The sequence below is a fragment of the Dipodomys spectabilis genome, unplaced genomic scaffold (genome assembly GCF_019054845.1).
Source record: "Dipodomys spectabilis isolate Male_0828 unplaced genomic scaffold, ASM1905484v1 ptg000095l, whole genome shotgun sequence".
Taxonomy (NCBI): domain Eukaryota; kingdom Metazoa; phylum Chordata; class Mammalia; order Rodentia; family Heteromyidae; genus Dipodomys; species Dipodomys spectabilis.
Window position 1 is genome coordinate 48,899,177 of NW_024870772.1, and position 26,260 is coordinate 48,925,436.

The window sequence follows — 26,260 nt, forward strand, 5'->3', positions numbered from 1 at the left end:
GTACTGCGCTTGAATTCAGTTCCTAGAACTCTCACTTAGCTTTTTCATTCAAAGCTGGCACTCTACCACTTGAATCACACCTCCACTTGTAGGCTTTGGGTGCTTGATTGTATATATCTTCCTGGTCTGGCTTTAAACTACTGAAATCCTCCAATCTCAGCCTCCTTAGGAGCTAGGATTATAGGTGTGAGCCACCGTTTTCAAAACAATGTAATAACGAGTACTGCTGATGACAATTTTGAACTTATCTGGCCAAATCTATCAGTAGATGGACAACTGCAGATGATATACTATTTTTCCTTAAATGTGTGTAAAGATATTAAGGCCAAATATAGTCAAGAAATAGGCTGCAGTGATATCTTGTCTAATTAATTGAGGACATAGCAATCTTGAGGTTTATCATAACTTTCTTGTCAGGTACTTTTCAAATTTAGGTTTTACTTCTCTTCTTGCTATCAGTGGTTTCTTTTTTCCTATTAAAGTTGTTGTAACACATTCAAACTAGAGTCTTTTTTGTTGCTGTTGTTGTCAGTCGTGGGGCTTGAAATCTGGGCCTGGGCGCTGTCCCTGAGCTCTTCAGCTCAAGGCTAGCACTCTACCACTTGAGCCATGGCGCCACTTCCAGCCTTTTCTGTTTATGTGGTGCTGAGGAATCAAACCCAGGGCCTCATACATGCAAGGCAAGCGCTCTACCACTGAGCCACCTTCCTGGCCCCCAAACTAGAATATTAAAGATCTTCTTTTCTTTTTTTTTTTTTTTTTTTGGGGGGGGGGTCTGGTCATGGGACCTGAACTCTGGGCCTGGGCACTGTCCCTCAGCTTTTCAGCTCAAGGTTAGCGCTCTACCACTTGAGCCACAGTGCCACTTCCGGCTTTTTTCTTTTTGCTTATGTGGTGCTGAGGAATCGAACCCAGGGCCTCATGCACGCAAGGCAAGCACTCTACCACTGAGCCACCTTCCCAGCCCCAAAGATCTTATTTTCTTTACTATCTCCTTGCTAATTTTATCTGGCATTTCCTAATTCCTCATGACATGTTCTTCACAAGCCATCAACAACAGTGGAGGGGTTAAGAAAACCAAGAGGAGGGGCTGGGAAGGTGGCTCAGTGGTAGAGCGCTTGCCTTACATGCATGAAGCCTTGGGTTCGACTCCTCAGCACCACATAAACAGAAAAGGCCGGAAGTGGCACTGTGGCTCAAGTGGTAGAGCGCTAGCCTTGAGCTGAAGAGTTCAGAGACAGTGCCCAGGCCTAGAGTTCAAGCCCCATGACCGACAAAAGAAGGCCAAGAGGAGAAAAGTTTGTAAGACTGTGGTGCGTGAAAGAAGCTGGGACTGCATCTTGCTGGGGAGAGTGGCCGTTGCTGTCAACGAAGCCACTCCAGAAGGACTCACAGACGCTCCACTCGGAAACAGGCAAAAGGCAGCAGTGTTAGTGCCCATCTTAGTCCACCAGTCACCAGAGGAGGGTGTTGTATGGGAGTGAGTGCTTTCATCCCTCCTCAGCAGAGGCAGAGGCCTGGTGGTTAAGCCCAGGGTCAAGTGCAGATTGTGGTCCACAGTAAGCGATTGTGAAGCACCTGGCATTGGAGGCTCTGTGAACTGATATCCCCCAGCACAGGACACCTGCCGGGCATTTTAATCAGTTTCTGTATTCATGTGTTGAAATTTATTCTCTTAGATTTTGTTTTCTGCCAATAGGGTAAGAAGGGAAAAGACTTATCAGAGAATATAGGAAATAATTTTTACCTCCAGTACCTCTTTTTTAAGAGTTGTCCCAGACCAACTCTGTCTTTCTTAAAGAGAGGCTCCTCCTATGGGCTAAACTACATGAACTGGATTTATGACATCAAATATAATGAAGGAAGATTTAGCCAGGTAAATTTAGGGAACAAGTAGTGTGGGAGAGATGGGAGAGGGTGAAGGAAGGAGTGGCCATTGATCAAGATGCACTGTACTCATAAATGACGTGTTGGATTGAAAACCTTTGCACAACTACTTGAAGACAATTTTAAAAAGTCCTTACAAAGAAAGATTTAATGATTGAAATGAGAAAATGATGCCCAAGATAGATTGTAGAAATGAGGGCAGAAGTGGTGTCTTGACACTTTTGAAGGTATTTATTATCCCTTCCATAATATAGATAGCCTTACCTTTGTCTTGAGTTAGGAAAAGGTTGCATTGTTCTGTGTTCTCCAGGAATACTTAGCAAAAGCTTCTCAGAGTGCATCACGTAGGGCAAAGCAGCCTACTGTGTGCCAAGCACCATGCCATCTGTTTTCTCTTTCATTTCTATATTCACAGAATCTACTGAGACAGATCACGGTTTGCAGATAAAAAACTCAGTGTAATTGAGAGTACTTCTTTAGAATTACACTGCTCCTATGTATACAAACCAGAATTCAAACTCAGTTTATAGATTCCATGCTTTTATGGTGTTGTGTCTCCATGCCCATTAAGAAAAAATAAAGAATAAACTTGGTTATGATGGTTCAATGAACCATGGTCAGGAGAGATTATTTCCATTATTACAAAGCCCACTGGTTTTAAATCCAACCAATATTTAGTGAACAACTTGTTAACTACTTACTACTTTATGAGCCCTTTTATGGTCTTTCTCCTCAGAAAGCTCTGTCTTTACGTTTAGATTCTGTGGCTGATCAGCATGCCCCAGTCTTCACTTTGCACGTGTGCATTGCCCACACAGGAAGCCATGTCTGCACCAGGAGTTTTTGTTCTGTGTATGCACGCACTGCCTCAATCTCTCCAGAAGCTCGGGGATGGAAAGGTGTTTTAGTGGTCGCATAAGTCAGGGACCAGCAAACTACTGCAGCTCCAACTACCCTGTGTGCATCTAGTAGATGGAGACCCTCAGAACGGAACACCAAATCCAAATTAAGGCCAGTGACATGAAAGCAGGAGAATGGGCAGATAAGCTGGGGCAAGAATAAAGAGGGTAGACCCTGGAAGGCAGCTGACTGCAGTTCTGCAGCGGGAGACGTCTCAGCCAGGGTGTCACACAGAGTATGTCAAATGTGAAAAATGAGCAGATAAAAAGTGGCTCGTGGAGGGGAAAAAAAAGATTAGAGAAGAAAAGGCAAAACACAGATAGAATATATACTAGAAAATATACAATAGAGTAGCTAATGAATGCAGTGTGCCTTGAAAACATGTTAGGGATAGAAAGATGAAGTGGTCCTTAACTAATTTATATTACTTTGAAGGTTGAGAGAGCAGGGCGTGGTGGGGTGGGGTGTGCTTGTAATCCCAGCTATGCAATTGGCCTTGCAGTGTGTGGCTGGCTTCACGCTGAAGCTCTAAGACCTTCTGAAGAAAGAGCTAAAAAGCAAAAAGGGCTGGAGAGGTGTGGTTCAAGCAGTAGAATGTTGAGGCTCTGAGTTCAAACCTCAATCCTGCTAAAACATAAATGGAGACACCTGGATTCACATAGTGGCTCTTTGCTTCCTGACTGAAGTTGGTTATGTCCCTTAACCTCAGTGAACTTCAGTTGTTGAAGTAAAAGTGGAAAAGCAGTGTGTCATCTTGCAAGGGGCTCATATGGATTAGATACATGAAAGCCCCTTGGGAAGTCTGTCCACGAAGTAGCTGAAAGCTATAGAAATGTTGATTGTGGGAGGAATGGAGAGTGTGCCTTATGAAGGAATCTCACTCCAAGGTGTGGTAGAGGCCAGGAGATGGTTTTTACTGTCTGTGCTGGTTGTTAGATGTAGTATATTCATATATTAGCTGCTTCATTTAAATTCTGATGTCTGGCCCTTAAATTTCCATTAATTTGGCCTGTTTAGACTTTTGAGGTTTTCATTTGTCAAAATGGTTAGCTCTTGGGTATTACTAACACAAATATTGATGTGTAGCTTTGGCCTGTTAGCTATCAATGGAAATCAGAAAATCAATAAACTTAATAGCTGTTCATTACGCAGTTGATGCATTTGCAGGACTTTGTTGAGTACTGTCAGCGAATAATCAATTCAGTCAAAATCTATTAGGAGATCCCCGCCAGAATTTCTTCATAGTACCATTTTACCCGTGGCTGCGTGCGGCCATGGCCGGCGCGGTCCTCAGTCTGGCGGTGGTCACGTGGCCAGGGTGCGGGGTGCGCTGAGAGTTCGGGGGGGGGGGGGGGTGCAGAACACGGCGCCTGCGCGGAGCTGGAAGACTCGGCTGTCACTTTGGGGATGTGGGAAGCCTGCCCGGCCTCCTCGTCCCTGGCCTCCACCGACACGGCCCTCGTCCTCGCCCTAGAGCCTGAGCCGAGCAGCCTGGCCGGGGAGCTCCGGGCCCTCTTCCGCCACCGCGCAGGCCTCGGGCCCCACGCGGAGGCGCCGTGGACCCGAACCCTGTTCCTTCCACACTGCCCTCATGTATGGACTTAGCCCGATGTATGGACTCGCGGGCTCGCCCAGGGACGCCCGCGGCCGCTACTCCGCAGCCCCGGCTCTGCGCTCTGGCCGCAGGGCGTCCGCTCCGGCGCGTGGGCGCGGGACAGGGATGCCCCGGCCCCCGCTGGATGCCTGCCTGTGGCGGCCTCCCTGCCCCCGGCTCGCTGGCCCGGCGCTCCGGTGAGAGGCGAGGGCGGCAGGGTCGCATGGTGTCAGTACCACCGTTTCCATTGTCGTGCGTGTGCGTGCGTACATGCGTGCGTGCATGCGTGCGTGCGCGAGAGGTCTGTATGGCCAGTCCATCTCAGTGTTCACGGTTGGAGTTTGTTCCTGTGTTCGGGTGCCGCGTGCCCGCTTCCTGCGGGGACTGAAGAGGCACATGGTCCCATCCTGAGCTGTCGCGAGCCCATGCCACGCGCGGACCACGTGGGCTTTCGGCCGAGCTTTTGAGACGGTGCACTCGTGCATCGCGCAGCTTAAGCGCACAGTTAGCCCGCGGGGTGTGCGCGAGCCCTTCCTTCGCGTTCCTCATGGGGATCCAGCGCGTTCCCTGTGGAGACCCCAGCGTGTGCCCTGTAGAGATCCCAGCATGTTCCCTGTGGAGATCCCAACGCATGTCCTGTGGAGACCCCAGGGCGTGCCCTGTGGAGACCCCAGCGCGTGCCCTGTGGAGATCCAGCGCGTGCCCTGTGGAGATCCAGCGTGTGCCTATGGAGACTCAGTGCTTTCCCTGTGGAGACCCTGGCATGTGCCCTATGGAGATCCAGGACGTTCTGTGTGGCAGACCCCAGCGCGTTCCCTGTGGAGATCCAGCGGGTACCCTGTGGAGACCCCAGCGCGTGCCCTATGGAGATTCAGTGAGTTCCCTGTGGAGACCTCAGCGTTTCCTAGGGAGATCCAGCCCGTGCCTTGTGGAGATCCAGCGCGTTCTGTGTGGCAGACACCAGCACGTGCCCTGTGGAGATCCAGCGTGTTCTGTGTGGGAGACCCCAGCGCGTTCCCGGTGGAGACTCCAGCATGTTCCGTGTGGACATCCAGCCACTGGCCTCTAGAACTTTTTAAATGAAATACCAGACTATCTCACCAGACTGTTTTAATTTGAAAAAAAATGCGCAGCTATGCATACAGTTCTCTGTTCTGACTTACTGTAAGCAAGCATCATCACGTAGACCGGAGACTTCAATCTTACCTACCATATATTAAAGTCACACACATTCCACATCAATTATACTTCAGAATAGAAACAGTCCTTGATGTCAAGATCTACAAAAATACAGCCAGTAGGATGTTAGACTATTGTAAGAATAAACCATAAGTAAATTGAATCACCTGAGGAAGCACAAATGAAGCTTGATACCTATGGCAACTCATTTTTGGCAAAACTACCAAGGCAATCACCGGCAGAGGGCGATCTGTTCAGCAGTGGTGCTGTTAAAAAGGGTCTCCTGAGGAGTGAGAAACACTGGCCCCCTCCCCTCCTTATCAAGAAGGTTAGCTTGAGACATATCACAACCAAGACTGTGAGACTCTTGGGAGATAGAATAGACGAAAACCTTTGCAGCTTTGAGTTGAGCTCAATTCCTTGGGGAGGACACAAAAGGCGCCAACTATTTTTTAATGATAAATTAGACTTCTTTAAATAAAAAGGATTTGTTCATTGAGAAATACCATTTAAAAAACAAGTCCTCAGGGGCTGGGAAGGTGGCTCAGTGGTAGAGCGCTTGCCTTGCATGTCTGAGGCCCTGGGTTCGATTCCTCAGCACCACATAAGCAAAAAGAAAAAAGCTGGAAGTGGAGCTGTGCCTTGAGCTGAAGAGCTGAGGGACAGCACCCAGGCCCAGAGTTCAGGCCCCACGACTGGACCCCCCCCCCAAAAAAAAAGTCCTCAAATGGGAGAAAATCTTAGCAATACACACTGACAAGAAAATTATATTCAGTATAAAAAGAACCCATAACTTAATAGTAGGAAGGTAAAACATCAAATTTTAAAAAAAAAACCTGAACACATACCATGCAAATTAGAGCAACCATAAGATATCAAAATTTGCCAATTGGAATGCTGCAACTACTTTTTATGCACCACTATTGTGATGGTAAAATAGTGCAGCTTGTACCTACCACATAGCATAAAGCTGCTTGCAAACAGAAGTTCTAAATTAAGAGTTAGCCAACACCAGGCACCAGTGGCTCGCACCTGTAATCCTAATACTCAGATGGCTGAAATCTCAGGATCCTGATTCAAAGCCATCCAAGGCAGGAAAGTCATGAGATTCTTCAATTTATTACCAAAATGTTGGAAGTAGAGCTGTGGCTCAAGTGGTAAAGTGCTAACCTGAGCAGAAATTTTCAGAATCAGGCCCCGAGTACAGGTCCCAGACCAGCACATGCGCACACACACACATACATTAGCCCAATTTTGCCCATAGACTAGGAGAGCAAAACTGAAATTTTATTTTATTTGTCAGTTGTGTGGCTTGAACTCTGGGACTGGGCACTGTTCCTCAGCTCTTCAGCTCAAAGCAAGCACTCTACTACTTGAGCCACAGCACCACTTCCAGCCTTTTCTGTTTATGTGGTGCTAAGGAATCGATCCCAGGGCCTCATGCATGCAAGGCAAGCACTCTACCACTGAGCCACCTTCCCAGTCCAAAACTGGAATATCTTTAACCAGAATGGTCCAGCGTATAGCTAGCCCCTAGTATAAAATCGTGATAGCTGATTACATTCCATTTCCTATTTCTGAGCCCCAGTATGTGTATCAGCATTTTCAGAGAAATTAAGTTTCTCATAAGTTTTTGTACCTAAACATGACACACTTATAAAGAGGGTCAAGGTTGGAGGTGTGGTCAGTGATAGAATGGCTGCCTAGCAAATGTAACGCCCAGTGTTCAAACCCTAGTACCTCCACCAAAATTAAAAGAGCACTCAAAGTCATAGTAGCTTCATACTGATGTCTTTTTTTTTTCTTTTCTGGTAATGGTGGTGGTACTTGGATTCCTGTTGAGCTAAGCCCATGGCCCTTTTCTGCTTGTTGTTCAAATAGCTTTATTCACATACCTTAATTGTACATGGTACCACTTCCATGCATACATCTGTCCTCATCAGCCTTCCCCCACTCCTCCCTCACCCCCCCTTCTTCCAGCTGTGTCACCAGGTTTCCCTGCTCTGCTCTCATACACTCAAATCAGCTGCTGCAGCCCCTCTGCCTACATCCTCATTCGCTCCACCTCTCCCACAGGTGCCCAGCCCCAAACATCCTGTTTGCATCCTGTCATTCTTTTTTTAGTGTTTATTAATTGTGCTGAGAGGTTTTATCATGGCCATTTAGAAGTGCATGCATTGTATTTTGTTCAGAATTGCCCTCTCCATTGCTTTCTCTTTCTCCGCCCCAACCTCGTATTGATCATCGTTTTCCACTCAGAGTTCTTCTACCATCTTCATGCGTAGTGGAGACATGTTTCAAAATGATTCTCCCTCAGTCTTCCTTTTTCCTTCTCTCCATTTCCTCCTAGGGAGTCCCACTGCTAGACTCCTGTTCTGTGCTGATGTGTATGTGTGTAGGTATATGTACATAATCATGGGTATACATACATGTCTTAGGTCTGTCTTCCACATATAAGTGAAAACACACGATATTTGGTGTTTGGGGCTTAGTTTATCTCGTTCGACATGATCTCCAATTTTATCCCTAGAACTAACACCACTGCTCCTCAAACTCTTCCATGAGATGTAATACCAAACTCATTCTGTGAAACCATGGTTGCACCAATTCTAAAACCACACAGAGACACAAAAATAGAGAATTATAGACCAGTCTCTTTGATGCAGAAATTCTCAATGAAATTCTTACAGACTAAATTCAGCAACACATAAAAAATCTTTATAGGTAGATAGGTGTGTGTGTATCTCATCCTGCATTTTTTTCTTGGGCTGGCCTCAGACCACAGTCCTCCTTCACGCCCCTCCCATGTTGCTGGGATCATAGGCCCACACCAATGCCAGAACTGGCAGCATTTCCCAGTAAACCTGTCTCATTAATCACGATTCCACACATGTTTCCTTTCTCCAGCTCATGGGCAGCTTAGCTGCAAGCACAGGCGAGCACTAACAGGAAGATAGAGGAGGAGGTGGAGATTTTGTTTTCCTGGGATATAGGAGAGGACCTGTGTCCAGTTTCCCTGGGATGGAGAGCTAAACTTGAGTCTCATCTGAAGGGGACATTTATTTCTGGAAAGTATGCCTTTTCATTTTACTGTCCTCTAATAACTGCATGCTCCCATATTGCAAAATAGAAGGTTCTGGAATTATATGCCCTTAGACCCATGCTTTTGGATAAATGATTCTTTTACCCATGTCAGTCTTCATTTCTGGCTCATTGACTTTCAAGTTTAAACAGGTAGAAAAGACAAAGTAGAGATTTGGGGGCCGAAGGCATAGCTCCATGTCAGGCATGTACAAGGCCCTGGATGTGAGTGCCATCGCTGCAAAAGTACATAAAATAACCATAAATAAAATAACACTACACAGTTATTCTGGAAAAGAACTTCGAGATTTTAAAGTTGTTCTTCCTATGTTTAGTCCCTGTTCTCCCCTTCCAAATGTATATATAATCACTTGCTATTAATATTCTTACTTTCTCCAATTTATTAAAAAGGAAAACTTTAGCACAATGGGAAATTATATTTTTATCATGAAAAAATATGATGATACCATTATATTTGGACCTAAATGTCGAGATGAATTTGTGAGATTTTATTTTTATATTAATGCCTATGTTTTGTGATGTATGTGACAATATATGTTTATTACAGCCATAATTGACTACATGTATATCTTCCCAGAGATTTATATAAGGGCATTAGAAAAACAGGCTTAGGCAGTCATGGGCACTCGTTATGTTTAAAGGTTATTGAGGATACAGAGATATAAAAGATAGAAGAACCTGGTAATTGCCTTTAAGATCAGAGCACAAAGCATTAGTTTGGATTTTACAAGGCCAGCCAGCAACAAAAGAGCAGTAATTTATGAGCTCAGCGTAAAAGAATAGCATAATTGCATTAAAAATTAATGCTAATGAACACTAAAATGGGGAAGGTGGTTATGATGAAAGTTTGTATTCATCTTCCCTGGTTTGAATGATGGCTACTGGCTTGATTAATGGCTTAATTTCTATCAATTAGCGGGGAAAAAATCTCCTGTGAGACAAGGGTAAATTGAGCATTGAATTACATATCTTGCTTTTGTGTGCTAAGAAAAAAGAGCTGCGTATCTGTGATATTAGCCACGGTGACAAATGCGGTGTGCCTGAGATGTGTCTTCAGCCCTCCTGACAGGCGGCCTGGCTGTGTGTGGTTACGTGGAGGCACACACAGCTCTCCATCTACAGAATGGTAATTAGAGTCAACAAGAATTCCAGAATTCAAATAGACAGCCCACAGCCACTGCAGATTCTGTATTCGGACCTATTAATCTGGTATTCCTCAATGCTGGCTTAATTCTTACACTCTTCTTCTCTGCCTCATGAAAATAAGCAAACTTGTAGGAGCTTAGTGGATTATTTTTTGCCATACATTAAGGTAGACTTGACTCCTTGGATTTCTTAACGTTTAGAGCAAGCATTGTGTGTGTGTTTAAGCTGCACAGTAAATTAAAAACAACTAAAGTGACTGTCCTATGTTGGTCGTTTGCAGGGTTAAGGAGAAAATGCTAGATTTTCTAAAAGAATGTATTGATTGATAAAGGTTTTCAGAACATGACAATTTTTTTAATTTTCCAAATATAAGAAAGTCTGAAAATATACATCCATAATCTAGATCAAGCTAATGCCATAAGGACAAGATTGTGTGTGTGTGTGTGTGTGTGTAGATGTATAGATATGTAGATATGCACACCGTATCTCCTGAAGTTATAGATGCACATCACCACACCCAGCTTCTTAGTTGAGATGGGGCCTCACTAACTCCTTTGCTGAGGCTGGCCTCAAACCAGCCATCTCCCCTATCTGCCTCCCCTGCACCTGCGATATAACAGGCTGACACCCAGCCTTGCTCAGAGTGCATACGTGACCTCCCATTCTCCCACGGCTTCACCTCCTCTCTCTGCTAGATACCGTCATGGGTCTCCCTCACGAGGAGGCCCCGTGCAGGAAGGCACACTCTTTGGGTTTCTAAATCCTGTGTATAGAATATGGCTGCTGAATGTGCTCCCTGACCTGAAAGGGGGAGAGGAGGGCAGGGAGAGGAGAAGGAAGGAGAGCAGGGGAGGGGAGTCTGTCAGCCGTTCTGTGATATTGAAGTTATTCGTTGTCTCATGGTGCGGATGAGAAAGCTGAAACCAGCACAGTTCAAATGTCTGCCAATGCCACGGCAGCCTATACGCCTGTACGTGCAGAGACAGAGACAGGCCGACTACCTGTACATGCAGGGACAGGCTGACTGGAACGCAGAGCCCTTAAAGCTAACACTGAAACACATTCCGCTTCCAGCGTCAGAAAACCTTGACACTTCATACTTACCCCGCAGTGTGTTGCTTTTACATGATTGCTTTGGTGTCCTTTAGTTTCCAGTTACTTGACCAGTGTGTATTGACGGCCTGTTGGTCCAGGGCGCCTCCCTGAGTTAAAGAGGTCACAGCGTCCTGTGCATGCTGGGACACTGGCAGTCAGACCTGTTCTTGCAGCAGACAGGAGAACCCAGCGGGGAAGGAGGAAGCCATATTGGTCACAGTTCCCTGTTAAAATTTGCATCTGTAAGGAACTGTTTAATAATTTAAAAGTTCCATGCAAGTCCTAAGAGACATCTTGTTTGTCTATACATTTTCTTAAACAGCAGGTTTTTCCGTGTGGAGTTTTCCGGATTTTTTAAAATTATTATTTTTATCATCCCTAAGTTGTAGGAAGGAGTTACGAGTGCAGCAGGTCAGGGTATCAGTAGCATGCACCGTGCTCAGTGGCACTCTTCCACCACTCTCCCAATACCTCCCAAGTTACCCTCCCTAGTTTGCCTAGTTGCATAAGATATACGTTGAATAGTAGGACTTTTTTCTGTCATGCTTTGCATTTCGGAGGTTGATTTTTAAGTATCTGTCCTATACCATAAAAGAATTCATGGATGTTTCCATTCTTGACTACTATTTGAGTCAATTTAATCTAAAATAACATAATCTCTTGTATTATTCATATTTGTAACAGTACTATAGTATATAAGTATTTTTTTTCCTGTAACAGTATCATAGTGACTCAATAACTGGGGCCAACTGACCCAAATTCTCTTTAATATAAAATACATTTTAACTTTGAGTAAATGTATAAAATATTAATATTTAAAAGGAAGCGGTTGAAGTTGATCCTTCTCTGTATTTAAAATCTCATGCACTCTGTGCCCTTAGCCCAACATACATACGTCTTGAGCAATGGCGCCACCTGCTGTTTACAGCCTGGTATCGCTCTTGGGAAGATGGGGTTTTGTTTACAATCTACAAATGCGGTACTAAATTTTTGTCTTGTACTCGAGTTTACATTGAACTTCACTATAATTATTTAGTAACTTTAAATATGTACATTTGATGACATTCTAGAAAATGTCATCTTCTAGATTTGATGACATTCTAGAAGAAAACTCTGTAGATGTCATAACATGAAGTATCAAATGTAACAGGACAGCCTAATTTTTATAATGTCTGCAATAACTAATAAAACACTTTATTTTTATCACCAAAGGAACAAAATTATTTTTCATGCAGTAAGCTAGAGTTGGCTTTTTAGTCCCTAGTAACAGTTTTCTGGTACCATCGTTTTGTTTTTATTTTTCCACTATGAAACATACAGCTGTTTTATTGAAGACCAGATCATTTTGGCCAATTCTGTACATTTCCTTCCTGTTGGCAATGTGATCTTGTGAAGCATCTGTCATTTCATCCTCTGGTAACTTTGTTTCTTTATTTTTTCTTCTGCCCATGCTAGGTCACCAATTGTGAACATATAAAATTGCCGGTCATAACTCACCTTTCCCCACCTTAAATTTGAACCTTAAAGTCAATTGGCGTGTACAGCTTAACAGCAGACTTCATGTAATTGAGGTAGTTTATTCTGCTTCCTATAATGACAGCATGTGCTCAAAAAATACATTTGGGAATTTTGAGTATGATGCCATTTAAAATACTTTTGCATTGCTTTCAGAAAATACAGAGCTGAGCTATTATGAGGCTGAAAATGTGTATCTCCCATGAATCTTTCCAGCATTAATTTAAATATCACTGTCTCAAACCAGAGCATAGCTCTGGTATTGAAAGATAAAAGCTGTGTTGGTTTATTTTCATATTGTAAGTCAGGAGAGCTGGCTTTCTCCTATCTGGCCTGTCACCTTGTTAATCCTGTGGTGATTTTTTAAAGCACAAAGATGATGTTCTGTTTTCTCTCATCTTTCTCCTTCTTTCCTTTATAATTTCTACAGTGCTGTTTTAATAAGCATGCTGGCCTTTTGGCCAGCTTCTGTGATAACACTTTTATTTGTATTAGGAGCTGGTTGTGTTTCCAAATTTAAAGCTACAAACACTACCGGCATTGGAAAGCCAAACTGTCTGTGAGTTCACCTCTGACATTTAATACTAATGATGTGCTTTTGCAAATCCAAATGAGAGAATATGTTAGAGAAAAACCTAAGATGCCCTACAGTTGATACGAATGAGACCTCATCCTGAGTGAGAAATAATGCGAGATAATTAGGGCCTGTACCGACAGGGTTAGGTAGAACGGTGCCCATTACACCCTTCCCTGCTTTATTAACGTTCCTTCCACGCGCAGTGCTAAACATCCACTGATCAGGGATGTGTGGATTTTAGTAAATTAGCTGGACAGAGAAGCTCTCGTTTCATTTCGCATCCGCAGTTAGCGCACTGCATAATGAATGCCTGGAGGGCAGCTGTGCGGGGAGCCGGCTCCTTCCAGAGCCTTCAGCAGTGCTGGAGCTGCTGCCCCTCCCAGCAGCGCCCGCATGCTTCCCGGGAAAGTCCCAGCACAGCCCTGGGGTGGGGGTGGGGGGCGTGTGTCTGGCCGCAGGACGGGCCTTCTCCCAGGTCAGCGGGGGCCTGCATGAGAGGAAACAAATTTGAGATTGGCCAGACACCTTTAAGAAACGCCTCATTTCTATTAAATTCATGGAATCAAATTTCTTTTCACAGTCCTTCTATTTATCTCTGTAGCAGCATTCACCCATTCAGCTTAGAACTTCCAGGATATAAAAATAACTTTGATGGAAATCTGTCTACCTTCTTTTTAAACTAGTTCTTACAGATGTTTCTTAGCCACCACCAAGCTCCAGTGGCTCACATCTGTCATCCTAGCTACTCAGGAGGCTGAGATCTGAGGATCGTGGTTTAAAGCCAGCCCAGGCAGGAAAATCCGTGGGATTCTTACCTCCAATTAACCACCAGAAAACCAGAAGTGGCGCTGTGCTCAAAGTGGTAGAGCACTGGCCTTGAGCTGAAGAGCTGAGGGACAGTGCCTAGGCCCAGAGTTCAAGACCCATGACCAACAAAGAAAGTACATCTCACCACTGCCCATGAACTCTCATCCTGTAATGGCACAGCGCCTGCGTTCATGTAGCCACGGGTCCTGTCCGTGTGGAGAAAAATGTCAGCAGCAAAGTTGTGACTCGTGTTAGAGTTTTTCTGCCCAGCCAGCGTGTGGGAAAGAAAATACAAAACTATGACATGACATATGTGTGTGGTTTGCTTGTTAAGACAGTGACTGTAAGAGCAAAAGACTTGAAATAACTATCCACAGAGCGCTGGGAGAAAAAAAAAAACCCAGTGTAAAACTGTAAGATAGGTTGTGAGGCAGCTGTAAAGCAGAGCAAAGAAGTCACTAAGGTTCTGTAAAGTTACCGTGAAGACATGTTAACTCAAGCTACATATGGGACTGTATAACATTCTGATTTTATGTAATAGGCAAGAAGAGGATATGTACACTTCTGTTTTCAAAAATAATCTATAGGAAGATAATCCAAACATGTTAAAAGTAGTTACCTATGGATTGAAGGGAGAACTAGAAACATAGGATGGGGGGATGGGAATCTAGATCCCAATAGTGAGGTTGAAGTTTTTGACCTCAACTATTTAAGTATTTAAAAATTATCATTAGTAAGACCTAAAAATCAATAAAGAACTGAGATGCCGGGTGCTTACAACCCTGGCTGCTCAGAAGGCTGAGAACAAGAGGACTGTGGTTCAAGGCCAACCTGAGCAGAAAAATCCAACCAGCAAGCGCCAGGCCCTGAGTTCAAATCCTACCACCCCTCCATACACACAAAAGAACTTAGCTGCATAAAAGACTCGATGGCATAAACACATAAAAATGGCTTCAGGGCTGGGAAGGTGGCTCAGTGGTAGAGTGCTTGCCTTGCATGCATGAGGCCCTGGGTTCGATTCCTCAGCACCACATAAGCAAAAAGAAAAAAGCCAGAAGTGGTGCTGTGGCTCAAGTGGTAGAGTGCTAGCCTTGAGCTGAAGAGCTAAGGGACAGCACCCAGGCCCAGAGTTCAGGCCCCCTGACCAGACCCATAAATAAATAAATAAATAAAAATGGCTTCAAGTGACTTTCGAGCATTCTGTTCCAACAGTTCATCCGAAGAATAAAGTCATAAAGACTGAAAAATGTTAACATCATTAATACACCTTGTCAACTTGTCCTCGCTCTTTGAAGTGAATAGTTTTAGAGTAACAGAAAAGACACACAAATATAAAGAAGGACGTTAGAAATCCAGTGGTGTGGAATAGGGCTGGTAGTCATCAGCATGAAGTCATATTAATTTTTCTCTTTGACAAGAGGCTGCTTCCTGTCTTACCCCCCAGAGACAGTGATGAGGCACATCCCTGTGCACAGGTGTGTCCCCTGTCTCTTTCCCCTGGAACAAGTAGAGCTCTTTGGAGAAGTGGCTTTTCATTGTCCATCAGGGAGGAGCAGCCTGGCATGTCCAGAGCATCGTCTTGTTTTGGGGCATTCGGACCATCGTGTCTTGTTTTGGGACGTCTGGAGCATCGTGTCTTGTTCTGGGGATGGTAGCCTGAGGTGTCCGGAGCGCCGTGTCTTGTTTTGGGGCATCTGGAGCATCGTGTCTTGTTTTGGGGCGTCTGGAGCATTGTGTCTTGGGGTGTCTGGGCTATCGTGTCTTGTTTTGGGGTGTCTGGAGTGTCATGTCTTGTTTTGGGGCATCCAGAGCATCATGTCTTGTTTTGGGGCATCTGGAGCATCATTCTTGTTTGTGGTGTCCGGAGCATCATGTCTTGCTTTGGGGCGTCCGGGCCATCGTGTCTTGTTTGGGGGCATCTGGAGTGTCATGTCTTGTTTTGGGGCATCTGGAGTATCGTGTCTTGTTCTGGGGATAGTAGCCTGAGGTGGGGACTGCTCAAAACAGACCATGTGAGCCTCGACCCAGGAAAAGAGACACAGTGGACCCAAGTGCGCCAAGCGTGTAAATGTGAGTGTTCACAGTGGTGATCTCTAAACCACAGAGAACAAAACAGACATCTTTCTGACTTACCACTACAGCCAACAACGGCAAGTTCTTCACCATAGAAGATTGGAGCTAATAAGTGAAGAACAGAAAAATTGGGAAATCATAGCCTGTGATGAAATAATCTATCTGAGAAAGGAGCACTAATGAGCTAGAGCCATTCCGTGAAAGCGAGTGCAGAGCCGTCATGGGGGGTTAGCCCACATCGCCTGGGCCTCAGGTCAGGGCTGTTCACTTGGCCGCAGAAGTGAGTCCTAGCAGAGTGGAAGAGGCGCACACATTGCACCTGGGGTACATGTGATCGAAAGACACTGAACACAAGTGCAACAGAGGAGGGCTGGAGACGCATGCACGTGACACGTGAGCTGAGATCAGCCAATCCAGAGTGAGGAAGCCACCACAGCCCCCACCCCCACCCCGAACCCAGACAGGCTCACGAATGACGGCCACAAAGGGGCAGCGGCTGCACTGCAGGGTGACAGGAGATGGGCTGCCGAGTGCATGCGCCTGGCTCTGCCCAGAACCAGCTGTGGGAGGCGCTTCTGTAGCAAGCTGGGAAAATCACGCACGAACTGCCTGAGTGGCACTGAGGAACATGGCAATGTTGGAGGTGGGAAGTGGGATCTCCACTATATGGTGGTTTTATTGTCGACCTCTCAGGATGCCGTCTAAATATTTACGGGTAACATGACAAGCTTTCCAAGATTTACTTTTTTTGTTGTACGTGTGCCAGTCCTGGGGCTTGAACTCAGGACCTGGGCACTCTTCCTGAGTTAACTTTCTACCACTCAAGCCACAGCTTCACTTCGGGCTTTATAGTGGTTAATTGGAGAGAAAAGAGTCTCATAGTTCCTGCACAAGCTGGTTTTTTGAACTGGGATCCTCAGATCTCAGCCTCCTGGGTAGCTAGGATTACAGGTGTGTGCCACTGGTGCCCGGCTTCAGGATTCACTTTTACATGTTTCAGGTTTCCACTCCTAAGATTGAGGTAGTGATGGACAAAATCAAATGAGAATAACGGGAAGTTAATGATTGTATAAGTGTGATTGTATAAGTGGTGAGAGCGTGATGTTCTTATTCCTTGTACATGTATATGTATTTCCATAGAAAAACGCTCATGTCAGAGACCCCAGAGCACCGCCTTTCCTAGCCCAGCCGCCTCTCCCAGGGGCCGCAGGGGAGGACTTGGCTCTCAGCCACATCCCAGTGCTACCTTGCAGCCCGGCCATTTCTTATAGAATAACTCAGATATGCTTTCTCTCCACCTGCTTACGCTTCACATGTGCTAAAGTTCTTCGCAGAAAGGAAGAATGTTCCTTCAGTGCAGTGTTGTTCACAAGCTCACATCAAATCTGCTGACCTTCCCCCCCTCTCTGTCAGACCAAGCCACCCTGGTGGAGCAGGTGAAGAGAGTGAAGGAAATCGAAGCTATTGAGAGTGAGTCCTTCGTTCAGCAAACGTTCCGGTCAAGTAAAGAAGTCCGGAAGGTAGGTCTGCACGACTTGGCTTCCTCCTGCCCGGTGCTGTCCAGTGCAGTTCCTGCAGATGGGAGCCCTGCGGCTGCAGGTAGATGGCGAGGGACAAGAGTGTCTGCATGTTCCTAGACAGACAAATGAGTGAGAGGTTATGAAGAGCATAACCTCTGGAAAATTACCCTGTGCAAATGGGTCATGTTGATTTTTAATTCTACCACAGTGGCCAGCGCTCTACCTTGTTGGTCCTGTAATGAGCATGGGCCCCACACGAGCACCGGCAGCTTTTTCTCAGGGGTGTGCATCTTCTTTGGAGTTAACCTGTCCAGGTACAACTTAGGCGGGACTTTGAAAGAGGCAACTACTGCCCAAATGGTGACAGGGACCTCCACTCGCTTTCTTTAGTAAATACCCTTGGAAACGACCAGAAGATGACAGGCTAGGAAGAGGGAATTCACAGTTGCCTGAAATGTAAAACTAGGGACAACGTATTAGCTTAGAAAGTGCCGTTCCCTCCTGACGCTGCAGCCCCTGTGGCTGCGGTGGAAGGTTGGGATATGGATGCCCACGATGCTGAATTATTTATCAGGAGATCACTCAGCCAAGAGAAGTCAATGATCCTGAGGACAGCTTCTTCTAGATCGAGGGAGACAGAGGGCCGTTCCTGCTAGAGCGAGGATGACCTCTCTCTGGGACTGATCACCATAAGCCATTTCCCACATTCTCTCCTCTGGAGAGTTCTGTGTGGCCAGTGAGCCCCGGGAGAGGCCGGGCCAGGCCACACCCCTTCAGTTGGTACAGTCTCTCCTCAGCTGTGTTAATTGCACGGATTAAGCAATGACATCCTAGACACTATGTCTCCTGCAATACATTGATTTAACTAGTTTAAGTCTGCAGTCAAATTTCCCTTGTCTGAGTAGATAATCTGATAGCTCCTGATACTTCATTAACGTTAGGAGCCAAGTTGTAGCGTGTTTTCAAACTGCTGTCTCAGATAAGCTCGACATCAATTATTTAGCCCTAGGTCTGTGGATGTGGCGGAGAACTCTCCTGTGCCACCAGGGGCCTGAATCACCCTGCACAGCCCAGGCCTGTGTTCTTTTACAGGAGATGCAAGGAAAACTAGAGTTCTCAGACGAACCGCCAGGTGGCAGTGTGGCCCAAAGCCGAAGTTGGAGCCTCCCACCCTGGAGGTTCATCTTAGTCAAGGCAAAACTTTTGAAATCTCCTCCCTTAAATAAAAAGGAGTCAGTGAATCTCCCCACAAGGTGTCATCATCTGTTATTAAGTAACATTTACAAGCACTTCTTAAAGAAAACAAATGTTGCATGTAGGTTAAGACCGAATGAGCGAGCTTGGCTGTGTATGAGAATGTCTGCGCCTGTTTCCAGCACCCTAAGTCTCCTGCAGGCAGTTCAGCATGTACAGCCAGAGTCCTGGCCCCTCTCTATCTCGGCACGGCTGAGATGCGCATCTAGCACTCTGTCTCTGTGTGGCTCAGAGTCAGATCCATCTCTGAGTCTTCACTGAACAGGCGAGCTTCCTGCTTCCCCATGCAGAACACATGCTTGCCTAAGATGCTCTCAGTCTCACGAACTGTCAGAAAATCACTGAGGGTCAAGAACCTCCTGGGCCCAGTGTACTGGAAACATACAAATATTTGAATCCAGAAAGACAGGGGTTTGTGGCTCCACAATATAAGAAAACGGCCAAATCAGATTTAGTGACTACTTCCTACGATGTCTATAGGAAAGAAACAGGATTCTCACAAACACGGTTCTTTGCTAGCCTCCATCCTCACAAGTGTCCCCCATCTCCAGACAGTGTGTACAGTCAAGATGCGTACTCCGTAAGAGTGCCTGCAGGTGCTCCATCACCCACCAGCAGTGCAGCCTCAGGACCACAGGGGCCAGGCGCAGAACCCATGCTTACCTGTCATGTAGGTGAAGCACCAGCCTCTCAAGAAAATCTGATGACAAAGAATGATACCCATCGCTTCAGCATTGCTGTATTTGTATAAGGAATGGCAGTTTCTTAGTAACACAGAACTTTTTGAGATGAAAATCTAAGAATGGGAGAGTTACCACGGGGCATCAGAAGCACAGCTAACCTTGTGAGTGCAGCTTGTGTTGTATGTTTCAGGCCGTGGAGCCCAGTGAGGTGAAGCAGGCAGCTCCAGCTGCAGGCCCAGCGGCCACGGCTACCGAGCTGCCCAGTGTCGGGAAGGAGCTGGACCCCAGCAGCATCCCCACCGCTATCAAGTACCAGGACGACAACTCTCTGGCTCATCCGAATGTAAGAGTCCCGACTGGAGTCCACCCAACTGAAACTCTTCCCGATCACAGTCCTCTGGTGTGACACCAAGATCACTGGAGAAAAATAGGCAGTTGACCTCCAGACCTTAGAATTCGTTACATATATTTGAATCTGTTAAGATGATCCAGCTCACGTTTTCTGGCTTTTAGAAGTATTCTGTATAAGAAAAATAGCCAATGGAACCAGAGTTGTAGCTCAAGTGGTAGAGGGCCAATCTTGAGTGGGAAAAAAAAGCAAGCAAGAGCACCAAGGCCCTGAGTTCAAGCCCCACTACTGGCAACAACAACAACAAAAAAAGACAAAGAGAAGGAAAAAAAAAATCCTGTCCCCAATTCTAATGTTAGCTCTTACTTTGCTTTTAGCATATCATTAATATATTTTGCTCTCTTTAAGAAATAGTATAATTGTACTGTTTCTCCCAGAAAGATGTAGAAAATGAACTCAAAATACAGAGTACAAAACTGTTCACTAATAGCACTACCTTTTTATGTGTGTTGGTCTCTTTTTGTTGTAGTAGGGTTTGAACCCAGGTCCTCAGGCATTTGAGCCACGCACCCCAGCCCCCCAATGGTATCTGTGTTAGTCCTTTCACTCCAAGAGCATTATTAACACTTGACAGATGGCCTGCAATTAAGATCTTGAGAGATGTACTCTATAAAGATGACTTGCGTTATACTATGTCAACTCCCAGCTATTGGTCCACAATAACGTTTTTCTTCTGTTTTATTCCAGTTGTTTATTGAGAAAGCTGAAGCTGAGGAAAAGTGGTTCAAAAGATTGATTGCCCTTCGACAAGAAAGACTAATGGGAAGTCCTGTAGCCTAAAAACAAATGTGGTTAACAGTGACATTGCTTATGTTGAAGTGACATTGCTTATGGTTAACAGTGACATTGCTTATGGTTAAATGGCATTGGGTTTTTAAATCCCAGTACAACTTTTGCACATAAAAAGAACTTAGATGAAAATATGAAAAGGTGACTTCATGTCCTTCTTCCCTCATGTAGGTATGAATATTTGTTGATTTGAACAGAGTCAAATCTAACAAAACTAGTATGAAATTTAAGAGTACGTGCAGATGTTATACTGCTAACAGTGCTCATCATAAAAAGTTCAGTGTTAATAAATGGTACTCAGTAGTGTTTCCCTGTACTATTGGAAAACGCCAAGCTTTTGACTCCTTATTGATTAACTGTGCACATAAAAGAATCAAATTATTTTCTGCCCATCTGAGATTTCATCTCCCATGTGCTGTGAAAATGCTTTTGAGTCCTTTCTCTCAGCTGTTTGAAAATGTTTCAACACAATAAAAGCACTGTATCAGCCAAATGAGCATGTTAAAGGAGTAACATGTTTGTTGCTAAAAATCTTTAGAATTAAATAAATGCAGTTTTCACCTAGAGATTATCTTCTTGTAGGTATCTTTTGGATGTACTAAGCTGATCCCAGCCTGCGACAGAAGTCACTCTGTGTAGGTATGAGAGAACACCAGACATCATGTAAAAGGGCAAAGGTTTGTTTTGGCTCCTGGCGCCAGAGCCAACTAACATAGCTCCATCTTGTTTAGGCCTAGGGCAAACAGAAAATCATGGCTGCCAGGAAGCAGAGAAAGACCAGCAGAGCCAGGTTAAGATTCACCCTTCAAAGCCTGCCCCACTGACCTACTTCCTCTACCAAGCCCCGCCTCCTGGCTGTCAATCAACTGTGAACTCATCAGTGGGTTAATGCACTGACCCTATTAGCATCTCCATGGTCCAATCAGCTCTCAGTAAACAGCACCACCAGCTGGTGCCAAGCCTTCCACACAGAATGATTAGGGAAGGGAACTTTGTATCCAAATCACAGCATCTTGCTGAACCTAACCAGTTGTCCAAACACCCATGAAGCAGAAATGTTTTCTGAGATCACTGCAGAGGAAACCAAACAGTCGTGGTAGTTCGTGGTTCTCATCAGACCCAGGTCTTGGTGGAATACTGCTTCTCTCCAGCAGTGATGGAGAGCCATACATATTCCAGGCTGAGCACACTAGACGTGAGAGCTTTGGACCTTGCTTTACTAAACAGGCTTTCAACCTCTGGTAGGGAGATTTCCCCTTTCCATTTGGTCCAGTCATCCAGTCTTGTCAGATGCAGTCTCTCTGGGGACTGTACTCAGAACACAAGCATGAAAAGTCCTTGTCTTTGAGTTGCCAGCATATAGAGTATTTCATTGCTGTTTTGTTTTGTTTTGTGTTTGAGTTTCTGAAACTGCTAAGATTCTAAGCTCTGCCGAAAATGGAAACATAAATCACGTAAACTCAATTACAAGTGACGTCGGAAAGCGTGTGCCATGACATATTGGTTTTCCCCATAGTGAAGCTGTAGTGTTCTTCAGCCATCTGGAAAAGTGGCCTGTGTGAGGTCTGGCCTGTGAGGTTACGATATAAACCCACACATTCTTAGTGATTTCAGGAATCGGAAAATCGGTATTGGTGGTTGGACAAGAGGCCTCCCACAGAGAAGCTGGGCAGGGCAGTTCTCAGGATAGCTGCAAGGTGAGGTTATTATGACCCCACACATAGACAAACAGAAGCTTCAGCCAAATGGATTTGTATTTTGAATTTACATGTTTCATGGAAAGGAGAAAATAAAGTTGTAATTTTTTAGTGAACTGAACAACTTGATCCCTGAAGGAACTCAGTGATTACCCTGCCTCTACTTTATCTTGACTGTCATTGACTTTGTTTACCCATGTGTCATCCACACCATTGGATGACCACAGAAGCTAAGTCAAGTGTAACAAGAAAGACTTCACAGAACACAGCCAAGCACATAACTCCCCCACACACATACACTCTAGGTAAGGTGCCCTGGCCCTCTGGGATAGCCTCGCACAATGAACATGTAAAACAGCCGTGCACCCCTTGCTCCACCAAGGGAGACAGCCCAGACTCGCCAGAGACCCTGCGAGCTTTGTGAAGCATTGACTTTGTACAAAGCAAAAGGTGCTAATAATTCATGTTGGGTTTTGTGGGTTGTTGTTTTTTGTAGTTTATAGAGGTTTTTTGCCAGTCCTGGGGCTTGAACTCAGGGCCTGGGTTCTATCCCTGAGCTTCTTTTGCTCAAAGCTAGCACTCTACCACTTGAGCCACACCACCACTTCCAGCTTTTTCTGCTTATGTGGTACTGAGGAATCGAACAGGGCTTCATGCCTGCTAGGCAAGCACTGTACCACTAAGCCACAGTCCCAGTCCATCCTGTTGGGTTCTTAAGCCCAATTGTGGGTGAGTTCCCAGGGAAAGGGGAATGAGAACATTTCTAGGTACACGGAACAAGATGGCTGAGTTCAGGGGAGCACATGGAGTCCTCGCTGGTTGGCTTGTGCGTCAGCATGTCAGCTGAGTGCAGTAATAGCAGACTAAGCACCATGATGTGTCAGTAAAAAGACAGAAAAGTCCCTCATAAGAACGCATCCTGTGTGTGCCTGGGGAGCGTTTTGACGTAGTGGATTGTGTGGTGTGACATGGCCAGCTATCTGCGTGGATAATAGATTTGAAGAGCTGTGTGCACTGTGCCTGTAAGCTCCTTGTGGATTGTGTGATGTCACATGGTCAGCCATTTGCATGCTGTGTGTGCAACCCCTGTGAGAGGAAGCTCAAGTCATCTTCATGGTGAGGTCTAAAGAAATCAATAAGTGCGTTTTACAATCAAGTAAGTACAGCCTATATGGGACTGTCTCCAGAGTGCCAGGGTCTGTGGCAGGGATGCGGAAGTGTGAGTAGGGGAGTAGTCCACACTTTGGGCATCGCGGGCCAACCCCTTAGCTCCTTTGCTCTCTCTCTCTCCAAGGTGATAGGCCAGTTTTCCAGCAGTGACGGCTACTGACCCAGTAAGACAATACCTCACACTCAACAACACACCACTTTATTTTTAGGTTGACGAGGAACGGCAGACCGATCCTGCAGTCCCTTGTGGTGAACTGGGCTGACCTCTCTGCTTAGTGTCTGCTAATGCGGCGCAGGGAGGCTCCCTTCAAAGGCTCTTTAAGAACCCACTGCCAAACTCTCATCTTAGGAGAAAGCCATGACTACAGACTCTTCTACCTATCCAGGTTCCAAGATCATTGCATTACAAACCAAAAATGGAAAACAAAATTATAGCTATTTCTCAATCACCAGCACAAGAGATTGAATAAGTATATTAAAGACTAGTTTTGATTTTTTTTTTCAAAACAAATTCTATAACCAGATCATTTGCCTGGCTATACTACAGCTCTCTTCTTTCCTCTTTATGCAAGTCTACTGATCTGAAGAAGGTAAGTCAGGAGATGGCTAACCTATTAGCAGTTCAACACGGTCACTTTTATTCAAAATATGTATTGATTCAGCTAATAACTAGTGACATGAGGCAAAATGGAATATTATCCAAAGTGCTGGTGTCTGGTCACTATGTCCCTCATTGTCAGAATGAAAACACTTTTGTGTACCTGCCGTAGAGGAGGAAGAGCCAGGTTGTGTGGCACCTGAGAGGTGCTCCGTGCAGAGCACCCAACGCCAGCCCTCGGGCGGAACTCCGCTCCCTTTCCACCAGTCCTCCTGGACTGGGCTGCGACCGTGTTCAGCAGTGGTGCTCAGGGACTCGGCCCCCTGCCTTACCACTGATGAAGCTGCTTGAAGGAGTTCCCAGCCCTTCTTGAGGAGATGAAGTAAAACTTACAGAATCTGGAATTTGACTGCTGTCCCACACAGGAGCTATTGGGACTGTGTTAGACTTTTATCTGCTGTGACCAAAAAACAAGCAAACAAACAAACTGGAGGAAAGGGACTTAGAGGGATATGTTTTGGCTCACCACACCAGAAGTTCTGGCCCTTGCTGAGCTGGCCCCGTTGTTTCTGGGCTGGTTGTGCTGGAGCAAGTTGCTCACTCCATGGTAGCCAGGAAGCAGAGTAAAAAGTGGTCGACTGGGGATATGGCAAACCCCTTAGTGACACACCCCCAGTGACCACCACGTCCTACCAGACCTCTACCTCCCACTCTCAGCCACTTCCCCAGGACCCTGCTTCAGAAGCCAGCTGCTGAAGGAGGACCACATTAGGGGTGCAGGGATATTCCACTCCCCATAGCTGGATGCGTCCTGCTCATTACGAACATGTGAAGTTTACTGAAGAAGCCACATCTACACTGGAGATCTCTTGGACAGTTTGGTTGCCGGTCTTCTCCCTTTCACAGACAGGACCTTTCCCTTCATCTTACATTGTGAGCCCAAGGAAAGTGCTGGATTTCATTTAGCTCTGTGTTTACCAGCTGGGCTGCCTAGTAATTCCTCTCTCACAAGGGTCTTTCTGTCAACGCCTGTTTAAAATGACGAAGGATCGAGTTCACTGGGAGCCATGGCCTCATTGGAGGGAGATAAATAATTTTAGGTCCTCTCAGCCCTCACTGGTCCTCCAAGGGGACTGAGGGGAGGAAGGAGCTGTGCTGTGGCTCTCTGGCCTTAGGAGAAAAGGAAAAGGGTCTTTGGATGCTTCTGCGCTCCTGTGTACCACTTATCAAGGAAGCAGATAGAATAATATATCAGCAGAATCCCCATACTAGAGGTTCATTTTCTGGAATGTTCCTTTGCCTGTATTTCTGGAAATGAAACGGGGTGGCAGATATTAACCCACAGAAAGTAGATCCAGTAAAGGAAGAAGGTGGGCCCTCCTGCCCACGTGGGGCCACACTGCCGCCATATCATGTGTAGTGTTACTGGCAATAAGGTGTCTGCACAGCCACCTCTGTTGGCCATAGCCGTAGTGTCCTAGAAGTAAAGGCTGACTTCCCAAACTAGTGGATTGTAATTCCCCCGGAGTACTCGCTTGCTCGCTCCCAAGCCCTGAGCTGGGCTGGACAAGGATGGCCTCCTCAGATGCCGCCTTGCGACGAAGCACAACGTGGAGAGTCTGCCTGGAGGTGCTAACTTCTAATGCTTCCAGCTGAGCTTCCTGCCAGAAGCCAGCGCCTGCCCAGCCACAGAGTGAAGCCTCCAGCCATGTCCTCCCCATGGAGCTGCCACCATGCTCAGTCCCTGAAAGCTTCCTGACCCACAGCATCTCTGAGCACAATAAAATGGCTGTCTTCTACCATAGCGCGTGGAGTGGTTGGGAAAAGCAATCATAAAACACCAAGTGTAGGGAGTCATTGAACGTGTGTAGCTGAGTTCATCAATGCCGATGTGTCTGTGCAGGTCTGCTCGCAGCTGGGTGAAGGCTGCTATTGATAGACAGTGCACAGTATGGCCTGTGCATAGGAGCTGTGGACTCTGACAAGTATGTGTGGCACAAGACCTCATCAGGTTCATAATCTGATGAGCAGCGGCCGTGAACACTCTGATATCAGGTTCCCACGAGGATCGGCTTGGGTGCTTGTAAAACACTTAGCACAACACCCAGCCACAGAAAAGGTAAAACCTACTTTTTAAAAGTGAAAAATAAGAATAGTTTAATTTTCTGATTAGATGTTCCCTGTCCATTTTTTCCCCTCTTAACTTTACAGAGCAGACATATATCAAGCTTGAGAGGCTCTACCTATAAGAGCATTTAGGTTAAG

General features: G+C 45.7%; 1 protein-coding gene across 2 annotated transcripts in view; it reads left to right on the plus strand.

Moving 5' to 3' along the window:
• Positions 1-21,096, plus strand: part of Rsrc1 (arginine and serine rich coiled-coil 1) — a 257,164-nt gene extending 236,068 nt beyond the window's left edge. For both annotated transcript variants that reach the window (XM_042685598.1, XM_042685599.1), the window contains exons 8-10: positions 17,289-17,395; positions 19,523-19,675; positions 20,429-21,096. In XM_042685598.1, coding sequence (XP_042541532.1) covers positions 17,289-17,395; positions 19,523-19,675; positions 20,429-20,521 — 353 coding nt within the window. In that variant the 3' untranslated portion in view covers positions 20,522-21,096. The remainder of the gene's footprint in view (positions 1-17,288; positions 17,396-19,522; positions 19,676-20,428) is intronic.
• The last annotated feature ends 5,164 nt before the right edge of the window (positions 21,097-26,260 follow it).